The following is a 24,562-nucleotide window of genomic DNA, read 5'->3' as shown; positions in this document are numbered from 1 at the left end:
GTTCACCTGACACATTGTTTTGTGTCTAGCTTTTGTAATTTGACATTCTATCTTAGAGATCTTCTCCTCCTTAGAGGGGATGACTGCTGTTCTTTTCGTAACTGCACAGCCTGGCTGTGACTGTGCTGTATTTTATATCACCATTTCATTCCTTGTTTCCAGGCTTTTATTACCCTAAGTGATGTTGCAACAAATGTCTTTGTATCCTTATCTCTGTGCTTATGTTGTCCATCACTCTTTATTTCTTGGAAAGAAAGTAGATGTCCATTCTTAGTGAATTAGTAAGTTCAATTATTTCCCCATGCCCTTTGCCTCCAACCCCTTCCCTACTCCAGCCATTCATTCATCCATCTGTCCATTTTTACATCCGCCTGTCTATCCATCCAATGGGAACATTCACTAAGCAGTCAGATGTGCCTGCCTACCACCTTGGACTCTGAGAATATTGTCCTCGACACCCCCATTATCTTTTGGGAAAAACAAACATGTCAAAAACTAATTCACAGAAGTGTGATAGTCTTTGTTTGTGTGAGGTTTCAGGGCTGCCCAGAGGATAAAATAAAAACTCTTTAAAGATCTTATTTGCCAAGTTTTTACTCCTAGCAAAGAGTCCTTGACCTCGGCTGTTTTTAAAAACCACAGAGAACAGAGAACAAAAACAACAAAACAAAAACCACAGAGATATGATACCTCTAGTTGTATGTTTGTAAATCAAATGAAAAAACTAACAGAGAACCCTGAAAGTGCTCCAGAAGTGGGCTGGCTTTGTCCTGAAGGGCATGGATAGCCCAGGCTGACTTTATGATCTTATCATCAGACCTGAGCCTGTTGCTTGGCTTGACCAACCAAGCTGAGAGACAGAACTGTGCCATTTCCCATTATGTTCCTTATTAAAAGATGAGATGAGAAAGCAAGCTCATTGGTGGAATGGAAAAGTTGTCATTTTTTTGGCAGTAAAAAGGGAGAGCTAATTGCATAAGGGCAGGCTATTTGAAAACAGGAATGAGTGAGAAAGCGACTCTGGAAAACAAATTATGGCTGTCTCTTCATGATTGGAACAAAGATTTGCTGGCTCCATAGATTCTTCCTTGTTGCTTTTCTTTGGAGCAGTGAATCTGAGAACCTGGTAATTAGAAGGAAGAAAATAAGATTCTCTTTCTTTGATTCTTTCGTCTCCAAACTATCTTATCCTTCCCATGCATCAAGATTTTGAATTTGCCACAAAGCAGTCTAAAAATCTGTTGGCATTTCAGGGTGGAAACATAGTGTATCTTATGCTTCGTTTTTTCATTCATTCATTCATTCATTCATTCATTCATTCATTCAGTGTGTTAATTCAGTGCCTACATGTGCTGGGTTCTTGGCCAGGCTGCAGTGTGTCATGCTGAACAGGTGGGTGTGGTAAGCACATATAGAGCTCTCTGAGCTCACAAGGAAGGTTCCAGTCTGCAGATAACCAGCATGGAGTCATTACAGGCTGAGGAATGTGAAACGTAGAGGGTTGCATTGGAGACACTGCTTAGTTCTGGTGGTCTGGGAAGGTGCCTCCTAGGAATTCATATTTTGGCTGAGTCTCAGATGAGAAGAGCTAACCTTACAGAGAGGCTGAGGAAGAGGAGAAGGGAGCTGTAGCTTACAATAATACTTGCTTCACAGATTGTTTGAGGATTTACTGTGAGACCGTGAAGTCCTTGGCACGTAGTAATTGTTCAACACATGCTGGCCTCTCCCCTTGCCTTTGCTGATTTTCTTGAATAGGGCAATCAGAGGCTGGTTGTCATGAGGTAGACAAGGAAGAAATCAAGGTTTACGGAAGCCAAGTGACTTCTCAAACCATCAGAGGAAGCCCAGGATTAGAACTCAAAACGTCTGCATTTCCGTCTGTTCCTGAGAGCTTATGTACTTGGCTCAGAGTCTGGAGGCTGACCTGTGTACCCAGAGATGGAAAAGGACCTGGGACTTCCTAGGGGCAAAGCCTCCTAAGTCATCCTGCAGCAGCAACAGGAAAATAAAATCAGAAAACCCCCAAGCTTTAAGGAGGCTCAAGGTTTTAGACCCAGTTGTACATCGTATATGTCTACTTTGGAGCTATTGAGTCCTTTCAGACTTTCTTCACCCATCAGAGGTCCGTTTACCAGCTAAGGCTCTTGAGTATGAATAGGGTTACTTCATTTCCTAGGCATCCCAGAGGCAAGATGTGAAGAACGGAGACTTTGTAGTGGGAGGCAGTATAGCTTAGCAGTTAGAAGTGTAGGCTCTGGAGCCAGACCACCTGCATTTGAACTCCACCTATGCTACTTACTAGCCAAATGACCTTGGGCAAGTTACTTTTATGGAGTATATATCGCTGTATGTGAAACTACCCCAAAACTTAATGGCTTTAAAAAAAATGGCTATTTTTTAATCTCTCATGATTCTGTGGGCTGACTGAGCTCAGCTGGGTGGTTCTTCTGCATCATGTGGTATCGATCAGGGCTTGACTCAGCTGGACATCCAAGATAGCGCTCTCATTTATCTGGCAGTTGGTGCTGGCAGCCCACTGGGACCTCAGATGGGATTATTGATCAGAATACCTCGTATGGCTTCTCCACCTGGAGAAAGCCTGAGCACCTGAAGTCACTGAGGCTGAGTGAGAGGCTGCTGAGTAGACTGAGATTTGGTTTGGGCTCCTGACATCTTTACTTCCTCTGTGTTTATTCACAGTGATCTCTCTTGTCCTTGTCCATGAAATCGGGAGCACACCTCTGCCCACCCACTGTGGAAGAGCTTTGTGGAGTGGGCAGCCTTTGATGATACTGGTGGTGGTGGTGTCATTCTTACACACCCCTCAGGACTAGAAGTGAGGGCAGCTGCAACGATAAAAGGGTTCCCTGTTCATCTTCAGTGCCCCCTTACCCGGACCCTTATTGTGCTAATGGGAGGAGGCGTAATTTTTTTTCTATGGCTCTGGCAAATTGGCTGATTTTCTTTTTCTCTCCCTCTTCTGTCTTTCCTTTTTATTTAAATAAATATTTATTCAGCACATAATGGATACTTTTCATTCTTTTTGGCGGAACCTCTAGTGTCTTCCCAGGTTTGAGGACTTGCCAGTCAAAGTGGCAGGGTGGACCTGTGTCAGAGTTCCACATGGCACTGGGGTCAGAGTTTCATGACTAGGGAGAAAGCTGTTGTCCTGGCCTGTACCTGCTCCCCACCTCCCTCAACCCAGGAAATCCTGAGTCAGGGGAGATGATGGAAACTTCTTTGCTGATGCAGCCCAGAAGTGGATTCCCCGTTGGTCTCATCTACCATTTCACATCCTTGTGTGTACAGCACCAAGGGTGTTTGCTCCGGCGTGATTCAGGAATCCTGGCTGCTCTGTTGCTCTAGTAATAGGATCCGCCTTTCCTTGCACCTGAAGACTGCCACGTGAGTGCCCAGACCACAGGCATAGGGTGAGCTGCCTTCTCTGCAGGGTCAGGGAGAGGCGAATGGAGATAGCCATGTTGCTGATGGCTGCTTTGTGCCCCATATCGAGGGTAAACTAAAGAGAAGCCTGCATCCCAGGGATGTGTTCTCCAAGATTCCCCAGACTTCAGGAGGTCACAGGGGATGTTTGTGGCCAGTATCAGTAAAAAGTTGATTTTTCTTACAAAATAATCTCTTCTCCACACTCTTTATTGCCAGAATATAAAATAAAATCAGCTCTCTAAAGGGCTGCTGTCAAGTCTAGCTAATATCTGGCTGCAGTCTTGAAAAACAGTGAGAAAATACAAAATTTGATGTTGAATAAGCTCGGCCTTTAATTATTATCATGCATTTGCTACAGTGCCTGGCCTTGTTATCAAGTTATGTTCCACGGAGGTTAGAAAGTTCCCAAATTCTTTTTCCAAGCAGCCTCCCTGGTACTCATGTAGGCACACAAAATCTCCTGGTTTACTGATCCCAATAATGCCACGTAATTAGAAGAAAAGCCTCTAAGTCAGAAGGATTGAACAACTCCTGGGTACACATATCCACTATTCAAAATGTTCCCTGAAAATCACCACCCCTGAAGGGAAACTTTTACCTACACAAAAGATACCTTGTTCCAGAATTAGTCATTTTTGAAGAAGCCCTTTGTTTTCTATAATTGTAGATTAATGTCTGTCCATAAAAAATCTGCCTTGTGTTTAACCTTGGTCCTTTTGGTTGCCTTCTGCCTGTGCTCTGTGGGGTAGATACAGCAAGACGCTCTTGTGATTGAGTTTCCTGGGTGCAAACTCTGTTCACTTCCATTTGGAAATGAGGCTGCATTTAAAGGCGGTGGCGATTGTGTGTAGCAGTGGAGCTGGTGTCCTGATGGCCTGTGAGTCCCCCTCCAGCCTGCTCACTTGATCCCCATAGCATGTCCAGAAGAGCCTTTCCCAGCCTCAGTGCTGAGGGGGAAACCCAGAGAAGAGGAGTGAACTGCTGGCGTCCTGGCCATTTTTTTTCTTTTTTTTTTTTTCTGAGACGGAGTCTCACTCTGTCGCCCAGGCTGGAGTGCAGTGGCCGGATCTCAGCTCACTGCAAGCTCCGCCTCCCCAGTTTACGCCATTCTCCTGCCTCAGCCTCCCAAGTAGCTGGGACTACAGGCGCCTGCCACCTCGCCTGGCTAGTTTTTTGTATTTTTTTTTTTTTTAGTAGAGACGGGGTTTCACCGTGTTAGCCAGGATGGTCTCGATCTGACCTCGTGATCTGCCCGTCTCGGCCTCCCAAAGTGCTGGAATTACAGGCTTGAGCCACTGCGCCTGGTGTCCTGGCCATTTCTACTGGGCTCCACATGGATGTAAAAGGGGAGAATGGGTGTTGTCTAGAAGGTGACATGGCTTTAGAACCCTTCCTTTGCCCTTTTCCGTCCCTGATGCATAACTTTTTGGAAGGCACTGTCTCTGCCACCTTGCTTTCTGGATTTGAGTGACACGCATGGAGTGGGATGAGGTGGAAAGGGTATATGATTACTTAATAATGTGATATGCACTTAAATTAATACATATCTGCTTATGATTATGCAGTTAATATGTCTTCATTGTAGAAGGTACGGAAAAGCTCAAAATAGAAAATACAAATTCTCTTAATTTTTTTTTTTTTTTGAAACAGGGTCATGCTCTGTCACCTAGGTTAGGGTGCAGTGGTGTGATCATAGGTCACTGCAGCCTTGAACTGCGGGACTCAAGTGATGCTCCCACGTCAGCCTCTGGAGTAGGTGGGACTACAGGCTTGTGCCACCATGCCTGGCTAATTTTTTTTCCATTATTTTTAGGAGAGACACGGTCTTGCTGTGTTGCCCAGGCTCGTCTTGAACTCCTGGGCTCAAGCGATCTGCCCACCTCGGCCTCCCAAAATGTTGGAGTTACAGGCATGAGCCACTTCACCCAGCCTCCACTGTTGATTGAAGGAGAGCCTTCTAATGTGTCCTAACCTTCAGTTTCCTCATTTCTTCTTGAAGCCTTCAAGACTACTTCAATCTTACTTTCTTTTTTCACCTTTTAGCTGACTTTTCCTATTTGCTGAGGGTTTATAGCAGAAAAGCTTTGAAGTTGGACAGATCCATTTCCTAAATGTGTGACCTTGGGCAAGTTTTACAGCCTCCCTGAGCCTCGGTTTCCTCATCTGTAAAGTGGGGAGAATAATAGCTGTCCTCAAGTTCACTGTGAAGCTTGCTGGGGGTTGTGGGTAGTGTGGGAACCCCGAGAGGTGAAAGGTGTGAAGTTAGTGTCCTCTTTTTTCCCTTCACTACCCCTCACCCTTCTCTGTTCCACTTGGTTTCTCTTAGTCTTGATCCTCCTTCTTAAAATTCTAGCCAGTTTAATTTCTAGCAGATCAAAAAAAGAAGCTCACTCCATGGGTATGAGAAAAATATCAACATTTATTGAACGTCTACCACTACTGGGTATTTTGCTGTCTGCTTTACATAATAATTGCAATTCTTGTGACAACTGTGAGAATCAGTTTCCTATTTGAGGGGGAGCTGAGGGTGGGTGGCTTACTGGGGGTCACGTGTACCTGTGAATGCCTGCCTGCCCTCACCCCCACCTCCACAGTGTGTGGTAAGGACCCCTAAGCGGTACTGCTGGTAGGCTCCACCATGCCACACAGTTTAGTTTCTCTCCTCTAGTCATCATCTCATGTGGCCCTTCTAAGTCAGAAGGAGAAGCCGTATTCTGCTGCCTCAAATTGCTCATACATTACGAGGGGAAAGGATGGAGCCGTTGTGGATGTGACTTTGGCCTTTTGTGTTTACCTACTGGGTGTGTCTGTGTGATGTTCATCATGGTGACAATGGATGTTTTTTGCATTGCACCTTGATAACTTGCATCTCAGATCGTAATTAGGCCTTTACCGCTCCAAAATTACATGCTCTTAGATGCCTGTGATTATCTCAATAGAATTAACAGTCCCTTGTCCCTAAAGATAATTGAGATCTCTCATGGTGGCATATTTTTATTGCTGCAACATCCTCTCCAACCATCCCTCCACGCAGTCTCTTACCAATTTCCAGTGACTGCTTTTTCACTTCATTCTGAACAGGAAATATTCAGGGATCTCTGAGAGGCAGAATTCGTCTGTGATTATGCAAACCGTGGTAACCATTGTGCATTTTCTCTCCCCTCTCCCCCTTCTCCCGATGGTAGGTGCCTGGAGATTTGAGTCAAACCTCCGAAGACCAGAGTTTGTCGGATTTTGAAATGTAAGTCCGCAGCCTGTGCTTACAAGGGATCCTTTGGAAACTGGACTCTGTTGTTGGCTTCTGTCCCAGAAGACCACAGAGGGAAACAGAAATGACTGTTCAGACCCACACCAGGTTGCTGTGGTTCTTGTAGAGCTAGTAGCAGTCATTCTCCTACGGCCTCAGTCTGGCCCTCAGATGTGTTTTATCTCCCCCTTGGGTATTTAAAAACTTTTTTTTTTTTTTCCTTGGCCGACATTTAGAAGTTGGAAGCTATCACATAAAACTACAAATTTCCTTTATTTTCTTTAAAAATTAGACGTTTGTCCCTGTGAGGCCACAGTCTGCTGGAGCTGAGTAAAAGCTAGCCCCTTTGCACAGGGCATGTGCTGTCCAATTGACCACAGTCCCCGCTCTTTGCTATTGCCTGGAAGTGACCGACTTCACTCGTTGTATTATCTGTGTGGCCCTTGGGTTATTGGAAACAACAGTAGTCAGTGCCTTGGTTGGATTTTTGATTGGATTAGATTCGATTTGGTGCCTTTGCTGAGCACCGCTAGGGAGAGGTTAGTTGGTCTCAGACTATTTTTTTTTTGAGACGTAATCTCTCTCTGTCGCCCAGGCTGGAGTGCAGTGGCACGATCTCAGTTCATTGCACCCTCCGCCCACCAGGTTCAAGTGATTCTGCTGCCTCAGCCTTCCAAGTAGCTGGGATTATAGGCACACACCAGCACACCTGGCTAATTTTTGTATTTTTTTACTAGAGATGGAGTTTCACCCTGTTGACCAACCTTGTCTCAAACTCCTGACCTTAGGTGATCCACCCACCTCAGCGTCCCAAAGTGCTAGGATTACAGGCAGGAACCACTGCACCCAGCCCTGATTTTTGTTCAGGATTTCTTGGGCTTTGGACAAATAGATCCTTTAGGCTGGTAAAGGAAATGGGATAAGTTCTCTCCTCTCTCATTCAGCTCTGGTGAGTTTAAGGTTCAGCACCCCTTGGGAAGAAAAGCCCCTTCTCGAGCAGGCAGGGCTGGGCCTTGGAAAGAGCATTTCTTCAGAACCAGACTGGCCTGCATTGAAATCTCAGGCATCAGTCCAGCCATTTGACCTCACTGGGCATCACTTTCCTAATCTGTGAGGTGAAGGTCCTGATGTGAACCTTGCAGGGCTTGTGGTAGCAGTAAGAGTGAGATTATGAAAGGCATGAGGGCATCACAGGGCTACTTGTGTTGGGGCAACTACTGAGGTCGGGGGTGGAGGTGGCCGTTAGGCTGATAAGGTGGAGAGGCTGAGGTTGGGTGAGAGGTGACGAATGAAAATCAAAGGTGAATTTGCCTGCTGTGGGCTTGTGGCAGGGGGAGCACAGCGTGAAGAGGCTCCTGGAATGGCAGTCCTGTGGAGGACAGCGGTGGAAAGAAACTGGGAAGACAGGAGAGAGCCACAGAGAGGAGTCCCAGACACGAGGCTGGAAGCACTCATTATTAAAGCAAGAATTCACCCAGGTCCTGCTGCAGGCGGGTGTCCAGGCAGGTCCCCGATAGAGGGGATCAGTTAACCATGGTCCCTGCCCTCAAGTGGTCTCTGCCTGATCCAGGCCACATTGTCTCTCCCCAGAGATTTGGAACCTCCCCCAACCAGTTTACTGATCTACACTAAAGCCAGAGGGAGCAATGGCACCATTCCCCTCTCATCATGGAGACCGAAATGCTTCGTGGAGCTTGCAAGGAAGGCCCTCACTCATCTCTGGCTTCGTCCCCAGCCTTTGCCACTCCTCTCCCTGCATCAGCCACTCTGGCAGTTCCAGTCCTCTAACCCACTTGGTCTTCTCCCTTTAGGGTTATTATTTTACCCACTTAAACCGCTTGTACACAGCATCGCCTCTGGGCTGGACACTGTTCTAACCCACTCAGTCCCTACAACAACCTTCAGAGATGGGTATCACCTCACAGATGATGAAATTGAGCTGGGATTCAAACCCAGGCAGTGCTGGTGTAGACTCAGTGCTCTTCACAAATGTTCATTCTCCTGCCTGGAACACCTTTCTTATCCTTAACCTCCCTTCCCCAACTTGGCTAACTCTAAATATCCCTTAAAGCCTGGCCCAAACATTGCTTCTTCAAAGAAGCCTTCTCTGGTGTCCCAGACCAAAGCAGGCCCTGGAAGTCACCCTCCTTAGATCCAGTGTTCCTTGGTGGCACTTAAAATAATAGTAAATAATTTATCTGTAACAGCTGTTGGCATATCTACACCTGACAACAAAGCTTCAGAACATATGATGTAAAAAATCAACAGAAATGAAAGGAGAAACAAACAGCTCTACAATAAGAGTTGACCTCAGTACCCCACTTTTAGTAATGGATAGGATAACTAGATAGGAGATCAGTAAGGGGTAGAAGAATTGAACAACATGAGAAACCAATTAGATATAACAGGCTTATGTAGAACATTCCCCAAACAGTAGAATGCACATTCTTCTCAAGTGCACATAACTTTCCAGGAAAGACCATATGTTAGGCCACAAAACCAGTCTCAATAAATTTTTAAAAATTGAAATTATCCAAAGTATCTTCCTTGACCACAAAAGAGTAAATTTTTTTTTTTTTTTGAGATGGAATGTCACTCTGTCGCCCAGGCTGGAGTGCAGTTGTGTGATCTCGGCTCGCTGCAACCTCCGCCTCCAGGTTCAAGTGATTCTCCTGCCTCAGCCTTACAAGTAGCTGGGACTACAGGCACGTGCCACCATACCCAGCTAATTTTTGTATTTTTAGTAGAGATAGGGTTTCACCATCTTGACCAGGCTGGTCTTGAACTGCTGACCTCAGATGATCTGCCTGCCTCAGCCTCCCAAAGTGCTGTGATGACAGGTGTAAGCCCCTGTACCCAGCCCACAACAGAGTAACTTTTATGGAGATTTGTCAGTCTCCCATGTTAAAATTGAATGCTCCATGAAGAAAGGGCTATGTCTGCTTCTTTCATTGCTCTATCTCCAGTACCCAGAGTAACTTCTCAATAAATACTTGTTTAATGAGTGAGTGAAGGAACAAAAGGATGAACAAATGAACTAACACCTAGGAGGGAGATGGTCACGTTAACAATCAATTCTGATACAGTGTGGTCAATGCACTGAAAGAGAGAACCATCTAACCCAGACTGGGGTATCCTCGCTCTAACCCTGGGAGGTCGTCCAGTCCTCACCAATCCAGAAAAGTTAATAAAAACCAGAGTGCTAGTTATATTTCTGCCTTTGTAGCCTGACACAGAAATGAAAGGAGAATGTTCTAGGCACTAGTACAGTTTCAGGGACCTTTCCAGGAGGAAAGTGATTAGATACACAAACCAGTTTTGATGGCTCAGAATTGCAAGGTGCGAATTGCATTGAGCCCTGGGGAAGTGGTCAATGGGGTTTAATTTACCCCTCAAAGGAGGTCAGCTTCTCAGCTCAGAGATGAGGAGAAATGCTGTTTCAGCAGAGACCCATTACCTGAAGGGTTATTTTCATTGTGAAAATGAAATGGTCTTTACTCTAGAGGTTGTGAGAACATTGAGTCGCGGAATCTTCCATCACCGGTGTCTCAAATTGTGTTCCAAACCCAGAAGGCTGGCGAGTTTTTATGAGCTGCTCTTTAGAGAGAAGGAGAGCTCAGGAGAAAGCATTTAGCCCTGGAACAGCTCTAATTAGAGGCGAAGGCTGGGACCTTACAGCCCTTCCAGAATGGTGCAGTGCCGTTTTGATAATTACTACAATTGATCTTGAAGTTTCAGGGACAGTCAGCTTATTAACTCTGTGTAATTTGGATCCAGCCAGGTACAAATGTGATAGTGACTTACAAGTTAAGTTTAAAGTCATCACATAAGACAAAACAATCACAAAACCAAAGTGTCTCTTAAACATGCCTCAAATAGCCCATGTGAGGTGAGAAATAAATGATTTTACTCTAAGTAAAAGCATGGAACCGTTCATGGCAGGTACTCAGTAAATTATTTTGCATTTGACTTTAAACCTCGGTGTACTGGACCTATATACACAGTGTTTTTGGAAAAGTTGAAAGAGAGGTATTTGTACCCATCAGCCTGGTTTTCTAACTTGTCATTTTCTCTCGTTCCTCCCTCCTTCCATCCTAAACAGCTGTCACCCTTGTTGCCATGAGTGTTGGTCTCCTGAGCTCATTTGTGGAGTCTGATCTTAAAATGGGCTCAGGGTCTAAAGTCAGCTCAGTAAGGAGGCAGCGTGACTGCTGGGTACTCCAGAAACGCTGAGCATTGCTGTGTGTGACCTCCTGTGATCGCGTCCTTGGGGCTTCCAGTTATTATCCTCATTTTCAGATGTGGAGACTGAGGTTTAGATACATTATGGGCCAGATCACTCCGTAAGAACTGAAGGGAGATCTTTCTCATTCCAGAGTACAGGGGGTGTGTGTGTGTGTGTGTGTGTGTGTGTGTATGTGTGTGTGTATATATGGAGAGGGAGAGACAGAGGCTCAGTGATAAGACTTAAACTTGTCCTTTAGCTTGCCATCAGGTGTGATGTTAAGTTGTCATAAATTGCTTGTGCATAATACCTCGTAGAGGAGAAAATTGTCTCCTTGCCTCTTTTTTATTTGTTATTGTTTTGTAAGTTAAAATGTCCAATGTTGCTCTCTCTCTCTTTTGGTTATAGATCAAACCGGGCGCTGATCAATGTCTGGATCCCCTCCGTGTTTCTCCGGGGCAAGGCAGCAAATGCATTCCACGTGTATCAGGTGAGTGCCTGGTTTTCAGGTGGACATCACAGCCGGGTGGAAAGACGCCCATTTGTCATGCTGTAGTGCTTTGCCTCTTGGTGGTGGGACAGTATGATTAGGAAGCCATGGCCCTCCATACACCCACATCGTAACTGCCCGGAGGCCTTATGTAAGAAGTCTGTGGCTTTCTGTGGGCAGGAGGATACAGTGGGCCTCTTCGTGCCAGTCAGGCTCGTAGTATGGCTGCTGTGGAATCTCAGCTCGGACTGCATGAGCAGAAACGGAGATGTGTTGGCTTGTATTGCATCTGAAAAGTCCAGTGGTAGGTCGGGCCTTGGGCGTGGCTGGACCTGCCACCAGGAACCTGCTGTCGTCTCCTGTATCTGCTGCTTGGTGACCCTCTCAGGCCAGCTGTCTGTGGATTGACAGGATGACCCCAGCAGCGCCAGGTTCTCAGCCCGTCTGGATGGGCGGGTCTCACTGGTCTGTCCTGGATCTTGAGCCTCTTCCTACACCTTGAGGTTGGGTGATGGACTCTGTGACTGGCCTGGGTCGGTTCGTGTGACCACCACTGGCCCCAGGGTGGACGTTTACCTCACCAGACCACATGTCTGAGAGTGGAGGGAGGACATTCCCCAAATGAGAGCCAGAGAATTCTTTCCAAAAGAAGGGGCAACCGACGCTTGACAAGCAGGACCTGTGGACGTCACCTCTGCTTTCTTGGGGTTAGTGATAGCCGCACCCAGGTGGGCATTGAGTATCTGCGGCAGCGAGATGTGTGTCTGTTGAGGAGGTGATTTTACCCAATCAAGGGGACTCCGGTTCTCCATCTCCTCTCTGACTTTCCGAAGCTTCTTTTAGCCCTGCCCACATGTCATCTGCATGTCTGTCTTCCTTCTCCTCTATGTTACCACGAACTCTGATTTCCAGGCTTTTGTGCACCCTTGTTCTGGGACTGCTTTGTTCTCGGTGCTGAGCCCCAGCTGTTTCCTGCTTCTCCTGTCTGCTTGTGCTAAAATAATTGTCTTTAGGTTTTGTTTTATTCCCTATGAGCTCTCTGCAAAGCCTTGGATTTTGTTACCATTTTTCTTAGTGAGAAATTGACTTATTGAAGAAATTTTCTTGGCTATTAAGATATTTTTTCCCCAAAGAGTGGGGTGTTGAAGAAAGAACACTGAACTTGAAAGCAGAATCCCTGGTTTAAATCCTAAGACCTTAGATGAGTCTTAGTTTCTTCAGCTGTAAAATGGAGACAGTAATCTATCTTGTAAAACTGTTTGGAGATTAGAAATACCTGGCGTGCAGTAAACACTCTATTCATTTCTCCCTTCCCAAATGACCGCTGGGGTTGGTCTCGGGTCTAAGCATAGTATGCACATCTTACTGGAAATCTTAGGGACAGATGAGCTAGACTTTGGCATGAGAAGGTTGTTTTAGTTGACACGTTCAGCTGGGCAACAGTCGTAGGAGAATCTTGAGTGTTCATGTTGTTCCCAGCTCCGGTTTAAAGAGAGAATTAGATATTATAGATTTTCAAAAATCCTCTTCTCTTTCTTTCTCCTTTTATCCCCCCCAAACCCACTGCCTTATTTGACCCTTCAAGTTCTGCTTTGTGGTCATCAGAGAGCTGGAAGGTGCAGCCTGGAGGATGAAAACAGCGCAGCAGATGGCTTTATTTTAGAGCAAAATTAAAACATGTTATCACTTGAGAGATTTCCTTGACCTTTCAGTTTTGACTTTTCCCTCCTCTCACCCCATGAAGCAACTTGGCAATTTTTAGCTCCTGAAAGTCAGCTATGAAATGAGAGGGACCTCAGCAAATATGCCGTTGCCTGGGAGATGGTTTCCGCAATGGCCACCGTGGCAGTGAAGCCACTCTCTCCCCATCCTTCGCTGTGTGAAGCTCTCATGGGCGCAGCCCTGCTTCCAGCTAGTGCCAGGCCTGGCCGCTCCGCATCACTGGGAGCAACTTCATTCCACGCCTCTGGCCTTCTGTAGCCTTCCCTGGTGCTGGGGTGTGTGAAGTGGCGTCTCTTCCATGCAATTATTTTTCTCTTTTTAGCAAATGATGCTTCTGATTGGTGCCTGCAGAGCAAAATCAGAGCATCTGTTTGGAAGCATTTTAGAAAGCTTTTATTGCCATGTTTTTACTTTATATAAATGATATTGCATAAAAGGTGACTCATTTAAAAGACTGGTACTGTTGAAGAGTACTTATTTTAGAATTTAAAAAGTATGCTGGCCGGGCATGGTGGCTTATGCCTGTAATCCCAGCACTTTGGGAGGCTGAGGCGGGCAGATCACCTGAGGTCAGGAGTTTGAGACCAGCCTGGCCAACTTAGTGAAACCCCATCTCTAATAAAAATACAAAAATTAGCCGAGCGTGGTGGTGGGCATCTGTAATCCCAGCTACTTGGGAGGCTGAGACAGGAGAATCACTTGAACCCAGGAGGCAGAGGTTGTAGTGAGCCAAGATTGCGCCACTGCACTCCAACCTGGGTGACAAGAATGAGACTCTGCCTCAAAAAGATATGAGATAATTTCTAGAGAAACATCTAAAAAAGAATGATAGAGGTAAAAAAAAAAACACACATCAGGATCAGTGAAAATGTAAACTAAGAGTTTAAAAGGAAAAAGCAGAAAGTGTATATACGTATCATGAGATTCTACACTGTTGTGCTCATTGATTTATGAACTTCCCGTGGGCTTCCTGGCAGCCAGTGTGAGAGAGAAATGTGGTTATTTGGATAATTCTGTTGCTAATGATCATAAAATATGTTAATTCTTCAAAAGAAGCTCTAAAAGAAATTTCCACACAAGGTTTGAGATTAAACAATAAAAAAGGATAGAGGAGACAATTGCCAACTACATTCCCGTGACAGCCACTGTCTAGTTTTGGAAGATTTACCTTGAAGGAAAACAAGGGCATAACCCCAAAGTGAGCATAAATTTGACTGGAGAGCCAAGACATAGAGCTTTCTCAGTAGAGCTCTGCCCCCCGGTACTGGAGCTACACTATCCGTACCAGAGCTCCTAGCCGTGTGTGGCTCTTGAGATTTATATTAATTAAAATGAGATTTATATTAATTAAAATGGCCACACCTGTAATGCCAGCAGTTTGGGAGGTCAAGGAGGGCAGATCACGAGGTCAGGAGTTCGAGACCATCCTGGCCAACATGGTGAAACCCCATCTCTATTAAAAATACAAAAATTAGCTAGGTGTGGTGGTGGGCACCTGTAATCCCAGCTACTTGGGAGGCTGAGGCAGGACAATCGCTTGAACCTGGGAGGCGGAGGTTGCAGTGAGCTGAGATCGTGCCACTGCACTCCAGCATGGGAAACAGAGCGAGACCGTCTAAAAGAAAAAGAAAAAGAAAGAAAGAAAACGAAAGATTTGACTGGTCAGTTGCACCACATTTCACATGCTGAGCAGCCACACATGGCTGGTGGCTTCTGTTCTGGACAGCACATTTATCCCGTACACAGAGGTCTGCAGGGCGGCTGCCTTGCAACAAGCCCTCCCAGCGTATGGGAAGGCGAGATGGTGTCTTTGTGCCAAGTCAGAATTTAGAAGGACCACACTAGCCATGAAAGGGCACATCATGCAGGGAGAAGGGCCCCCCCTTTTCAGCTCTTCATGGCTTCCAGCTCCTTGGAGGAAAAGTCTCTGTGTCACTTTCTTACCTCTCATGTGCCTCTGGTCTTTCTTCTTAGGAAAAGCAGCAAGGCTGGGGTCAATGCCTTTGGTGGGCGACAGACTTGAGGTTAATTAGATTTGTTTTCTTTGTATTCATTTTTACATTTGCCTCCTAGTTATGACACAGAATTCTATTTTTCCATTTACCATGGTGATGTACAGTCCCCCTTTAAAATTATTTTAGGTAGAAAGGAAATGAGTCAGCTTAAAGAAAGCTACTAAAACAAACAATCGTGAAAACAGTGCAAAGTTTAGCATGATGCTCTATGAATGATTGATATTTGGGTAACACCGACATAAAGGAACAGATAGACTGTGATTAACAAAAACCAGTATAATAACTAGTAGCCACCTCTCACTGGTTTGTGTGTTGTGTAATAGCTCATTCAACCCTTGTAGCCACTCTGTGGGGTAAGAAACTCTTACCCCATTTTATAGGTGAAGAATCAAAGATACAGGGAAGCATCTCATTTACTGACATGTTTTTAGCCCCCAAAGCAGTCTCTGACAAGGTCCCAGTCTGTAGAGATTCTATGTTACTGAATCAAGCTCTTTAAAAATCCTAAAAGCAGCTGCACATGATGGCATGGGCCTGTAGTCCCAGCAACTCCAGAGGCTGAGGTAGGAAAATTGCTTGAGCCCAGGAGTTTGAGCCTGCAGTGAGCTGTGATCGCATCTGTGAATAGCCCCTGTATTTCAGCCTACACAACACAGTGAGACCCTGTCTCGCCAATAGAAATGTAAAAATTAACCGGGCATGGTGGTGCATACCTATAGTCCCAGCTACTGGGGAGGCTGAGACAGGAGGATTGCCTGAGCCCAGGATTTTGAGATTGCACTGAGCTATTATAATGCCACTGCCACTGTGGCCTGGGTGACAGAGCAGGACCCTTCTCAAAAAAAAAAAAAAAAACTAGAAGCAGCTGGGACAGTCACCCTCATTCCAAAAGGTGGGGCCCAGCTCAACTAAGATCTCACCTGCATGGACAGCCACCTGCACCCCTGAGATGGTGGGCTAAGGGCAGGCCTGCAGCCAAGCCAGGACTTTTCCACAGGACCTCTCTGGGTGCACTGTGGTGCACACATTACCCAGAAAGCCTTCCATATGCAAGAGCCATGCTGAGATGGTTTGCTCTGGAAAGTTGTCAGAGCGGGTGCTGGTTCACAGTGACTTGTCTGGCCGTCCAGTATCTCAGGACATCTCGTTTGAGCAATGTCAGGGTCCCAGAACCTGCCTTGGGGTGGCTGCTTGAAAATATCCTCTGGCCGGGCACGGTAACTCACGCCTGTAATCCCAGCACTTTGGGAAGCCAAGGCGAGTGGATCCCCTGAGGTCAGGAGTTCAAGACCAGCCTGGCCAACATGGTGAAACCCTGTCTCTACTAAAAACACAAAATTAGCCGGACTTGGTGGCACACATTATAATCCTAGCCACTCGAGAGACTGAGGCAGGAGAATCTCTTGAACCTGGGAGGCAGAGGTTGCAGTGAGCCGAGATCATGCCATTGCACTCCAGCCTGGGCAACAAGAGCAAAGCTTCGTGTCAAAGAAAATAAAATGTCCTCCTACATGCCAAAGAAACTAAGGTAATTCCCCTGCTGTGTGCAGTCACAGAGCCCCCACTACTTGTATTGTGGAAAAATCTGGAATTATATTTGGCACAGAGGATTCTAGCAAGAAGTGCTGTGCATTGTCAAGGTTGAATGCAAATTATTGAAAAAGTTTAGTGTTCCTATGTCCTGAGAGGGAGCTGAGGTGTGTTCTGCCACTAAAAATAAGAAATGGCAGCATTTGACTACTTTTCAGGACAAAGTAATATTTGAAGAGTTCCTGATTTTAAGTTTTTCATGCGTGAGTGCTTCTTACACATTACGCTCTGCTGATGCATGGCTGCTGGCAGGCACTAGCCAGAGAAAAAATGATTAAGGAGTGTCAAATAAAATGGAAAACAAAATTAAACTCAACCCAGTACCTTGTTCTGCTGGGTTTTTCTCTTTCTCTCTCTCTCTCAATACACATTTTGGTTTGATTTTTCTGGCACTTCCATATGATAGAGTGAAATTTGTTGTTAGTTAATTTCTCGTTTATACCTTTGCAGATGTTTGGTCTTATTCCCCAAATACCCTGACTTCCAAACAGGTTGAGATTCAGTGTCTGAATAGCCCACTCAGGTGTCTCTAAAGGTATGTTAGGTCTTAAAAAAGTTCACCTACTTGTTTTCTTCAACTGTTACAGCCACCAGATTGGTATGAAGTCATACATCAGTGTACTTACCTGGGATCTTAGGTCTTTCTCTTTGAAAAGTACCTTCAGTGTGTTTGGAATCGGTCTTCCATGTGGGATAAATTTCAGCCTTTGCGTCTAGCCACCACAAACGCTGGCTGTTATACAGTATTTCATTTGCACAACAGAACCGATTAGATCTCCTTTGTAAAGAGAGTTGCTTTGTTTCAGCAAAGCTTTTTTTTTTTTTTTTTTTTGGGAGAGGAAGTCTCACTCTGTCGCCCAGGCTGGAGTGCAGTGGCGCTATCTCGACTCACTGCAAGCTCCACCTCCTGGATTCAAGCGATTTCTCCTGCCTCAGCCTCCCGAGTAGCTGGGACTATAGGCGCCCGCCACCATGTCCAGCTAATTTTTTGTATTTTTAGTAGAGACGGGGTTTCACCATGTTAGCCAGGATGGTCTCCATCTCCTGACTTCGTGATCCACCCGCCTCGGACTCCCAAAGTGCCGGGATTACAGGTGTGAGCCGCCGCGCCTGGCCACGTTTTCTTCTTCTAGAATAAGTTCTGTTTCCTAGAGGCCACAGGGTGTTGTCTTGGCCTGAGGAATGACGGTATCCCAGGAAAACTTGTTCAGTTTTTAAACTCTTCCCATCCCCCATCCTGCAGAACAAAATCACGTAGCCTGAGCGATTATTATTATTACTTTGTTGGAGACAGGGGTCTCGCTTTGTCACCCAGATTGGAGTGCAGTGGCACAGTCATGGCTCACTTTAGCCTTGAACTTCCCAGCTCAAGCAGTCCTCCTGCCTCAGCCTCCTGAGTATCTGGAAGTATAGGCATGTACCACAATGCCCATATTTTTGAAGAGACAGGATCTCACTATGCTGCCCAGGCTGTTCTGTAACTCCTGGCCTCAAGTGTTCTTCCCTCTTGGGCCTCCCAAAGTGCTGGGATTATAGGTGCAAGCCACTGTGCCTGGCCTTTGGGGACTTTTAAAGGTTTAATCCAGCTAAGCATATTTGTATATGTAATGCAGGGAAAGTGTGTTATTTTTCTATTAATAATAAATCACAGCGTCTTGGCGGGCTGCATGAGCTTCAGGTGGTTTGGAGGATGGTGATGCTTTTGGACTTCAGGCTTTGCGTTTCTCAGCTCTTCCTTTTCATCAGTGTTCTCTTAAGATAGCTTACCCCCTGGGCCCTCGAGTTTTCTTTTACCCACAGCTCTGTCTTTATGCTTGCTTCCTGTGTAGCTGTGCAGAGAGGGAAGAATTCATTGAGTAGAGAAAGATGAAATGGTTGGGCCGAGTACAGAAATGGGAACTGCAGCTGCAGTGGTGTGGGCTCTAAGAAGCCTCCGCCTTCGCAGATACCATTCCAAATTTAGGGGAGACAAGGACCCGTTCTAAGGCTGAAGCATTTCTCTCTTGCTCAAACCTGGTCCTTCCTGTCACACCTGTTGTATGCCAGGTAGGCAGGAGAGCCGGCTGTGGACTGAGGCAGCCGTTGCCTGTTTGATTTGTGAGTTTCATCCCAGCCAGTGTGGGCTCCTGTGTTGCAGGTCAAGCCAGACCAGGGAGCACTTGCCCTTGTTCTTGCTGTCTCTCGAGAACTTTCCACCCTGGCATTCTGAGGATCACAGCACATGAACCCCTGGCCGTTCCTGGAATGCTTAGGGCTCCCAGGAAAGCCTGATGTAAGTGAAAACAGAAAGCAAAAGGCAAAACGCTCTCTCCTTCCTGCTGGACATATGTGTCACTGCTGTCCTGTCTCTGCTTTTGTCTTTCCAAATAGGACGAGTTTTAAAAATTTCCCTTCCAGTATAAAGCCTTTATTGATCCCAAAGCTGTTGATCAAGGGTCTGCTATATGCCCAGCGTGTGCCGAACCTGCAGAACCAGTGGGAGCCGAACTTGACATTGAGCTGACCTTCACCAGCCTCACTAGCTTAGCAAGAAGGCAGGCTTGCTAAACTAGTGTGGGGTAAAGGTAGCCTCACTCTGCAGAGAAAGGAACAAGGAGGAGGGACGGGACACCACTCACCTTACAGCACGCATGTGACCATGTGTGATGACATATGAAATGCTTGGCCCATAGCTACTGTGTGAATATTACCTTTGTGATCTAATAACCACTTGACTTGTGATAAGCAATTAAACTTGGAAGGAAACGTAGAAAGATTTTCCCCTTGTTAAATCGAATGTCTCTGGGCATGTCCCTGTGTTCAAAAAAACTGTATGGAGCATCTACTTCACCAAGGGCTTTAAAAGGGCTGCAAAGAGCAAGATAGCATTTTCCTAAGGTATCTGGCACCTGGTGGGGAGACAGGACCTCCACGAAAGCAACCCAAGTTCAAGGGTGGCTACATGAGGCTTTGCAAAGGGGTGGGAGAGCCGGCCGTCGGGTAGGCAGCCCCAGCCTCTGCTGCAGGCTGTTTAATGCACATTGCTGCTTAATTCTTTCAGCAACCTATGGGGTAGGCACTGTTTTCATGATCCTCATCTTATAGATGAAGCAGCTGGAACTCTGGGTTGAATAACTCCCTCTGGGTCGTGCACAAGATCCTGCTTTGTGCCTCTGTCTGCTCCATGTTGCTCCTCACCCGAATACCAAGGCATGCGCTTCACGAATTTGTGTCAGTGAAATGAACCTGTTTCCATAACATGTTTCCTGCAAGGAATTCTGCCACTCTCTCACTGACCCGTCACTCATTGTCACAGCTGCCATGGGCAGCTGATATTGGTGATACTTTCACGTGGGAGAGAGCACTGCAAAGACCAGAGTGTGGAATTGGTGGGTCCCTGGGAATGCGGGAAGTCTGTTAAGGTGGAGACCTTTTCAGCCTCATATGCATAAAGTCTTTGCGTATTAGGCTTTGAAGAAAACGTAGAGCTCACCTGTGTGTGTGCACACGTCTGTGTGTTTGTGTGTGTGTTTTGAAAGGTACATTCAGGATTATAATTTTTTACTTGGAAAGCTAAAGACATGGGCTTTGTAAATAGTCTATAGGTAGACGTGGGCACACCCTCTTGGCAGGTGTACTGTCTGAGTTTTTATATTTACTTTTTATATGAGAAAATCAAAACAAGTGTTTTGCAGTAGATCAAACCCTCAGTAGCAAAGTGGAGGACCGGGGGCCGCTTTCTGGCCACTCAACACTCTGCTGTGTCTCAGGGCTACCTGGCTCTCTCTCCCTTTCCTGACTCCTTCTGTGCCCAGAAGTGACCCATCTGGAGAGCTGCCCGGCGTGTTGATCAGGCAAGGGCTGGGGAGGTGGAGCATGCTGTCACGTTTGCTCGTCATGGAGACTGGCAGCTTTGGTTTTGTTTTGTTTCTGTTCTGTGGCCACAGTTGTCACTGATTCTTTGGGTTTTGTTGGGAAGGGAGCGTTGGGCCTGGGCAAGGTTCATCTCATTAGCTAAGTTCTAATGGAGAAGGGGAATGTGAAGTAATCATTACAAGTTTGGGGAATGTCTCAAAGGGGGAGATAAAAACAGTGAAGGGCATAGCCAGGTCACTCTTGCTGATGTGGTGGTAGGACCCCCTAACTGCAGCAGACTACCTCAACAGTAGCAACTGTCCTTGGAAATGAAAGTTCTGGGGAAAAGGCAGGTGGCGGCGGCAGGGGGGCGTACAGGGTGGATGTGGGAGTGGATAAAAGGGTTCTGACTTACTGAATGGCAACCAGGGTGCAGTGATCTCTCAGAGGAGGCCTGAGGGTGCAGAGAAGGGAGCCAGGTGAGGTGGTGGAGACAGCAGGAAGGATGCCGAGGAGAAGGAAGCCGAGGTGTGAACATGGAGTGGCGGCTCTGTGGGAAGTGACAGGGCTCTCGAGACAATGGCACCTCGGAAGCAGTGTGAGTGTTCAGTGGTGCACTGCTGTGCAGAGGAGACAGCTTGTTCATCCTGTCTCCCTTTGAGTCGTCTTGGAGGCAGGCAGCGCGCTGAGCATACACAGGCACTGGACGGTCCTCACGCCAGGTGCCCTGCCCCACACTTCCTGCATCAGCCTATTGCTTTCAGAGTCTCCTTGCTGAGAGTGGCCTTACTCACTTACCGCTCCTAAATGGTGGTGTCCATTGTTCTAAATGAGGCGGGATGTAAATTACCATACAGTCATCCCTTGCTGTCTGTGGGGAATTGGTTCCAGGACCCCTCGTGGATACCCAAATCTGAGGATGCTCAAGTCCCTCATATAAAACCGCATAGTGTTTGCATTTAACCTAAGTGCGTCCTCCTGTAGACACTGGATCATCTCTAGATTACTTACAATATCTAGTACAATGCAAATACCATGTACATAGTTGTTATATGGTATTGCTTAGGGAATATGACAAGATCAAAAGTCTGTACATATTCAGTAGAGATGCACTTTTTTGAGTATTTGTAATCTGTGGTCGGTTGAATCTGTGGATGCAGAACCCACTGACAGGGAGTGCTGACTGCGTTAAAAAGTAAGGGGGTGTTTGAGCCACGTGTGGTGGCCTGCATGTGTAAACACAGCTCTTCAGCAGACTGAGGTAAGAGAAGTGCTTGAGCCCAGGAGATGGAGACTGCAGTGAGCTATGATCACGCCGCTGCACTCCAGCCTGGGTGACCGCAAGACCTCAACTCTAAAAGTACGAGTAGAGATGTAAGAGTAGTGTTTGGAAATCATCCTGTTTTCACCGGGTCATATTAAGCGTGGCTTAACTGGCACCTTGTCAGTGTGGCCTCCATATCCCATCTTCACCTCCATTGTTTCAGAAACAAAAACCTGAAGAAGAGGAACTTGCTAAGATGTTGACCTGTGATTCTCCTGGTCGCTTTCCTCTTCCAGGTTCCCTGGGTGTAGCCAGCTGGTCTTTTCTGCTCCCTCACCGGAAGGGAGATTTCTGGTAAAAGTAGAAGTCCTGCAAAGACATTTTCCTGCCTAGCTGTTGTTTTTCAAAAGCTTGGGATGGTTTTGTTTGTTTATTTGTTCGTTCGTATATATGTATGTATGTATGTATTTAAAGGCAGAGTCTCTCTCTGTCTCCCAGGCTGGAGTGGAGTGGCACTCTCTTGGCTTATTGCAACCTCCACCTCCGGGTTCAAGCGATTCTCCCACCCGAGCCTCCTGAGTAACTGGGATTACATGTGCCCGCCACCATGCCCGGCTAATTTTTGTATTTGTAGTAGAGATGGGGTTTCACCATATTGGCCAGGCTGGTCTCGAACTCCTGACCTCAAATGATCCACGTGCCTCAGCCTCCCAAAGTGCTGGAATTACAGACGTGAGCCACTGCACCTGGACTCTTGTCTTTTAAAGAGACTCCTTTGAGGAGACAGGTAGGGGATAAGGGCTCCATGACAGGCCCCAGAACAAGAGAGACCTCCCAGGGAGGCGAGGCTCCAAGTCTGGGCAAAAATTCCAGCTTGCTTGTGTGCCCTGGGAGCAGAAAATCAGGACCCGCAAGCTGGCGGTGAGTGGACCACTGTCTGCAGGTTGGAGCTCCCTTCTGCAAGGTGTAGGCACCGCACAAGCACCACACTGTCCTGAAGGCCAGGGAGGGACAGGACTCCAGTAATGGCTGAGATGGCCTTGCTGCCCACTAGTCAGGGCTGCCTCGGAGTCTCGATCAGGATGCACTCAGCAGCTCCTTTTGGCACCGTTGAGTTTCATACTCACAGACAGCATCTGTAATGTGTTTGGATGAGGCCTTGTAATTACACAGCAAGGACAGATTGTCCGTTTGCCCTCATCTCCTGCCTGAACACAGAGTATAAACTTAAAAAACTTTCTAAGATGAATTAATCCACCCATGAAGGTCTTCTCGCAGGTGGGTTGGTATTGATGTCTGGGGGTCCTGCACTATGCCAGGCCCAGCGTCTGCCTCTGTCAGACCTTCCATCCCACCTGATGATCGGGGCTGGCCTAGGATGTTACCTCCCGCATCCAGGGGAGGAAGTGAGGCCTGGTGAGTGGACTTGGTCAGGGCTGACAGGTAGGTGGACTCTCCTCCCCAGCGGGTCTCCATGGGAACAGATGGCACCTGCCCTGAAGTGCCACACCACACTCCCTGTGCTCCCCAACCCAGGCTGGGAATGCCCACTCTCTCCTACACCCAAAGTAGTTAGATTCATTTTTAGGGGTGTTGGAAAGGGACATCTCTTAAACCCCATCTCCCCTGGGGAGATCATCTTGTCAGGAGGAAATGACAGGACCTCTTCCCTGTACAGCTCATCCTGGGAGCGTTGGTGGAACGGGGGCCTTCTTCTGAATGTGGCCAGGGCCGTACTCTCGGACACATGCATCTGCCTGAGTTAAACAGGCTCTGAGGATGGCCGCCTGGCTTGTCCTCTGGTTTGAAAAAGACAGCCGCAGCCCCTTTGCATCAGCCCGTGGGAGGTAAGGAACCCAGAATGGGGCAGGCTGTGCTCTGTTCCGTTTCTGACCCCAGAGACTGCTCATGGGCCCACCTCCTCAAACGCCGAGTCCCTCTCAGCTTTTCTTAAACTGCCCCTCAAGTACACTTAGCACAGAGCAAGTAAAGGCCAGGGGCTTGGCGGGGGGCACAGCCCAGTCACTCACTGGCATTGCAGAGTCACAGTTAGACAGGAGGAAGAAGTTCTGGTGATCTGTTGCACAGCAGGGTGACTATGGTTAACAATGACTATGGATAACAATATTTCAAAATAGCTAGAAGAGAGGATTCTGAATGTGTCCACCACAAAGAAAGGAGAAGTATTTGAGTTGATGGATCTGCTCATTACCTTGATGTGATCATTACAAAATGGATACATGTAGCAAAACACCACATCCTGCCCCTGAGTTAGTTTATTTTGCATGGCTGTGAAGGAACACCTGGCGCTGGGTAATTGACGAAGAGAAGAGGTATCTTTGGCTCCCAGTTCTGCAGGCTGTACAAGAAGCATTGGCTCGGCTTCTGGGGAGGCCTTGGGGGCTTTTAGTCATGACGGGAGGTGCAGGGGGAGCAGGCGTGTCACCTGGCAAGAGAAGGAGCAAGAGAGGAGGAGGTGTTACTCTACCCCAACCACCAGCTCTCACATGAACTAACAGAACAAGAACACACTCATTCCCATGGGCAGGGCACCAAGCCATTCATGAGGCGTCTGCTTCATGCCCCAGACACCTCCCACTAGGCTCACCTCCAGCATCAGGAGTCACATTGCAACATGACTTGGAGGGGACAAACATATCAACCCCATAACTGTGTATAATTATTATGTGCCAATTAGAAGTAAAATAAAACTAGACATTTCTGG

At 46.9% G+C, this 24,562-nt stretch overlaps 1 protein-coding gene across 1 annotated transcript in view; it reads left to right on the top strand.

Annotated features, from left to right (window-relative positions):
• Positions 1 to 24,562, top strand: part of SNX29 (sorting nexin 29) — a gene marked incomplete at its 5' end in the record, with an annotated part of 600,769 nt that overhangs the window by 410,995 nt on the left and 165,212 nt on the right. Inside the window, 2 exons of the mRNA XM_011983676.1 lie at positions 6,636 to 6,691; positions 11,331 to 11,412. Coding sequence (XP_011839066.1) covers positions 6,636 to 6,691; positions 11,331 to 11,412 — 138 coding nt within the window. The remainder of the gene's footprint in view (positions 1 to 6,635; positions 6,692 to 11,330; positions 11,413 to 24,562) is intronic.

Source organism: Mandrillus leucophaeus, unplaced genomic scaffold (genome assembly GCF_000951045.1).
Source record: "Mandrillus leucophaeus isolate KB7577 unplaced genomic scaffold, Mleu.le_1.0 Scaffold253, whole genome shotgun sequence".
Taxonomy (NCBI): Eukaryota; Metazoa; Chordata; class Mammalia; order Primates; family Cercopithecidae; genus Mandrillus; species Mandrillus leucophaeus.
The sequence above is the reverse complement of the archived record's forward strand: the minus strand, read 5'-3'. Positions and strand labels throughout refer to the sequence as shown.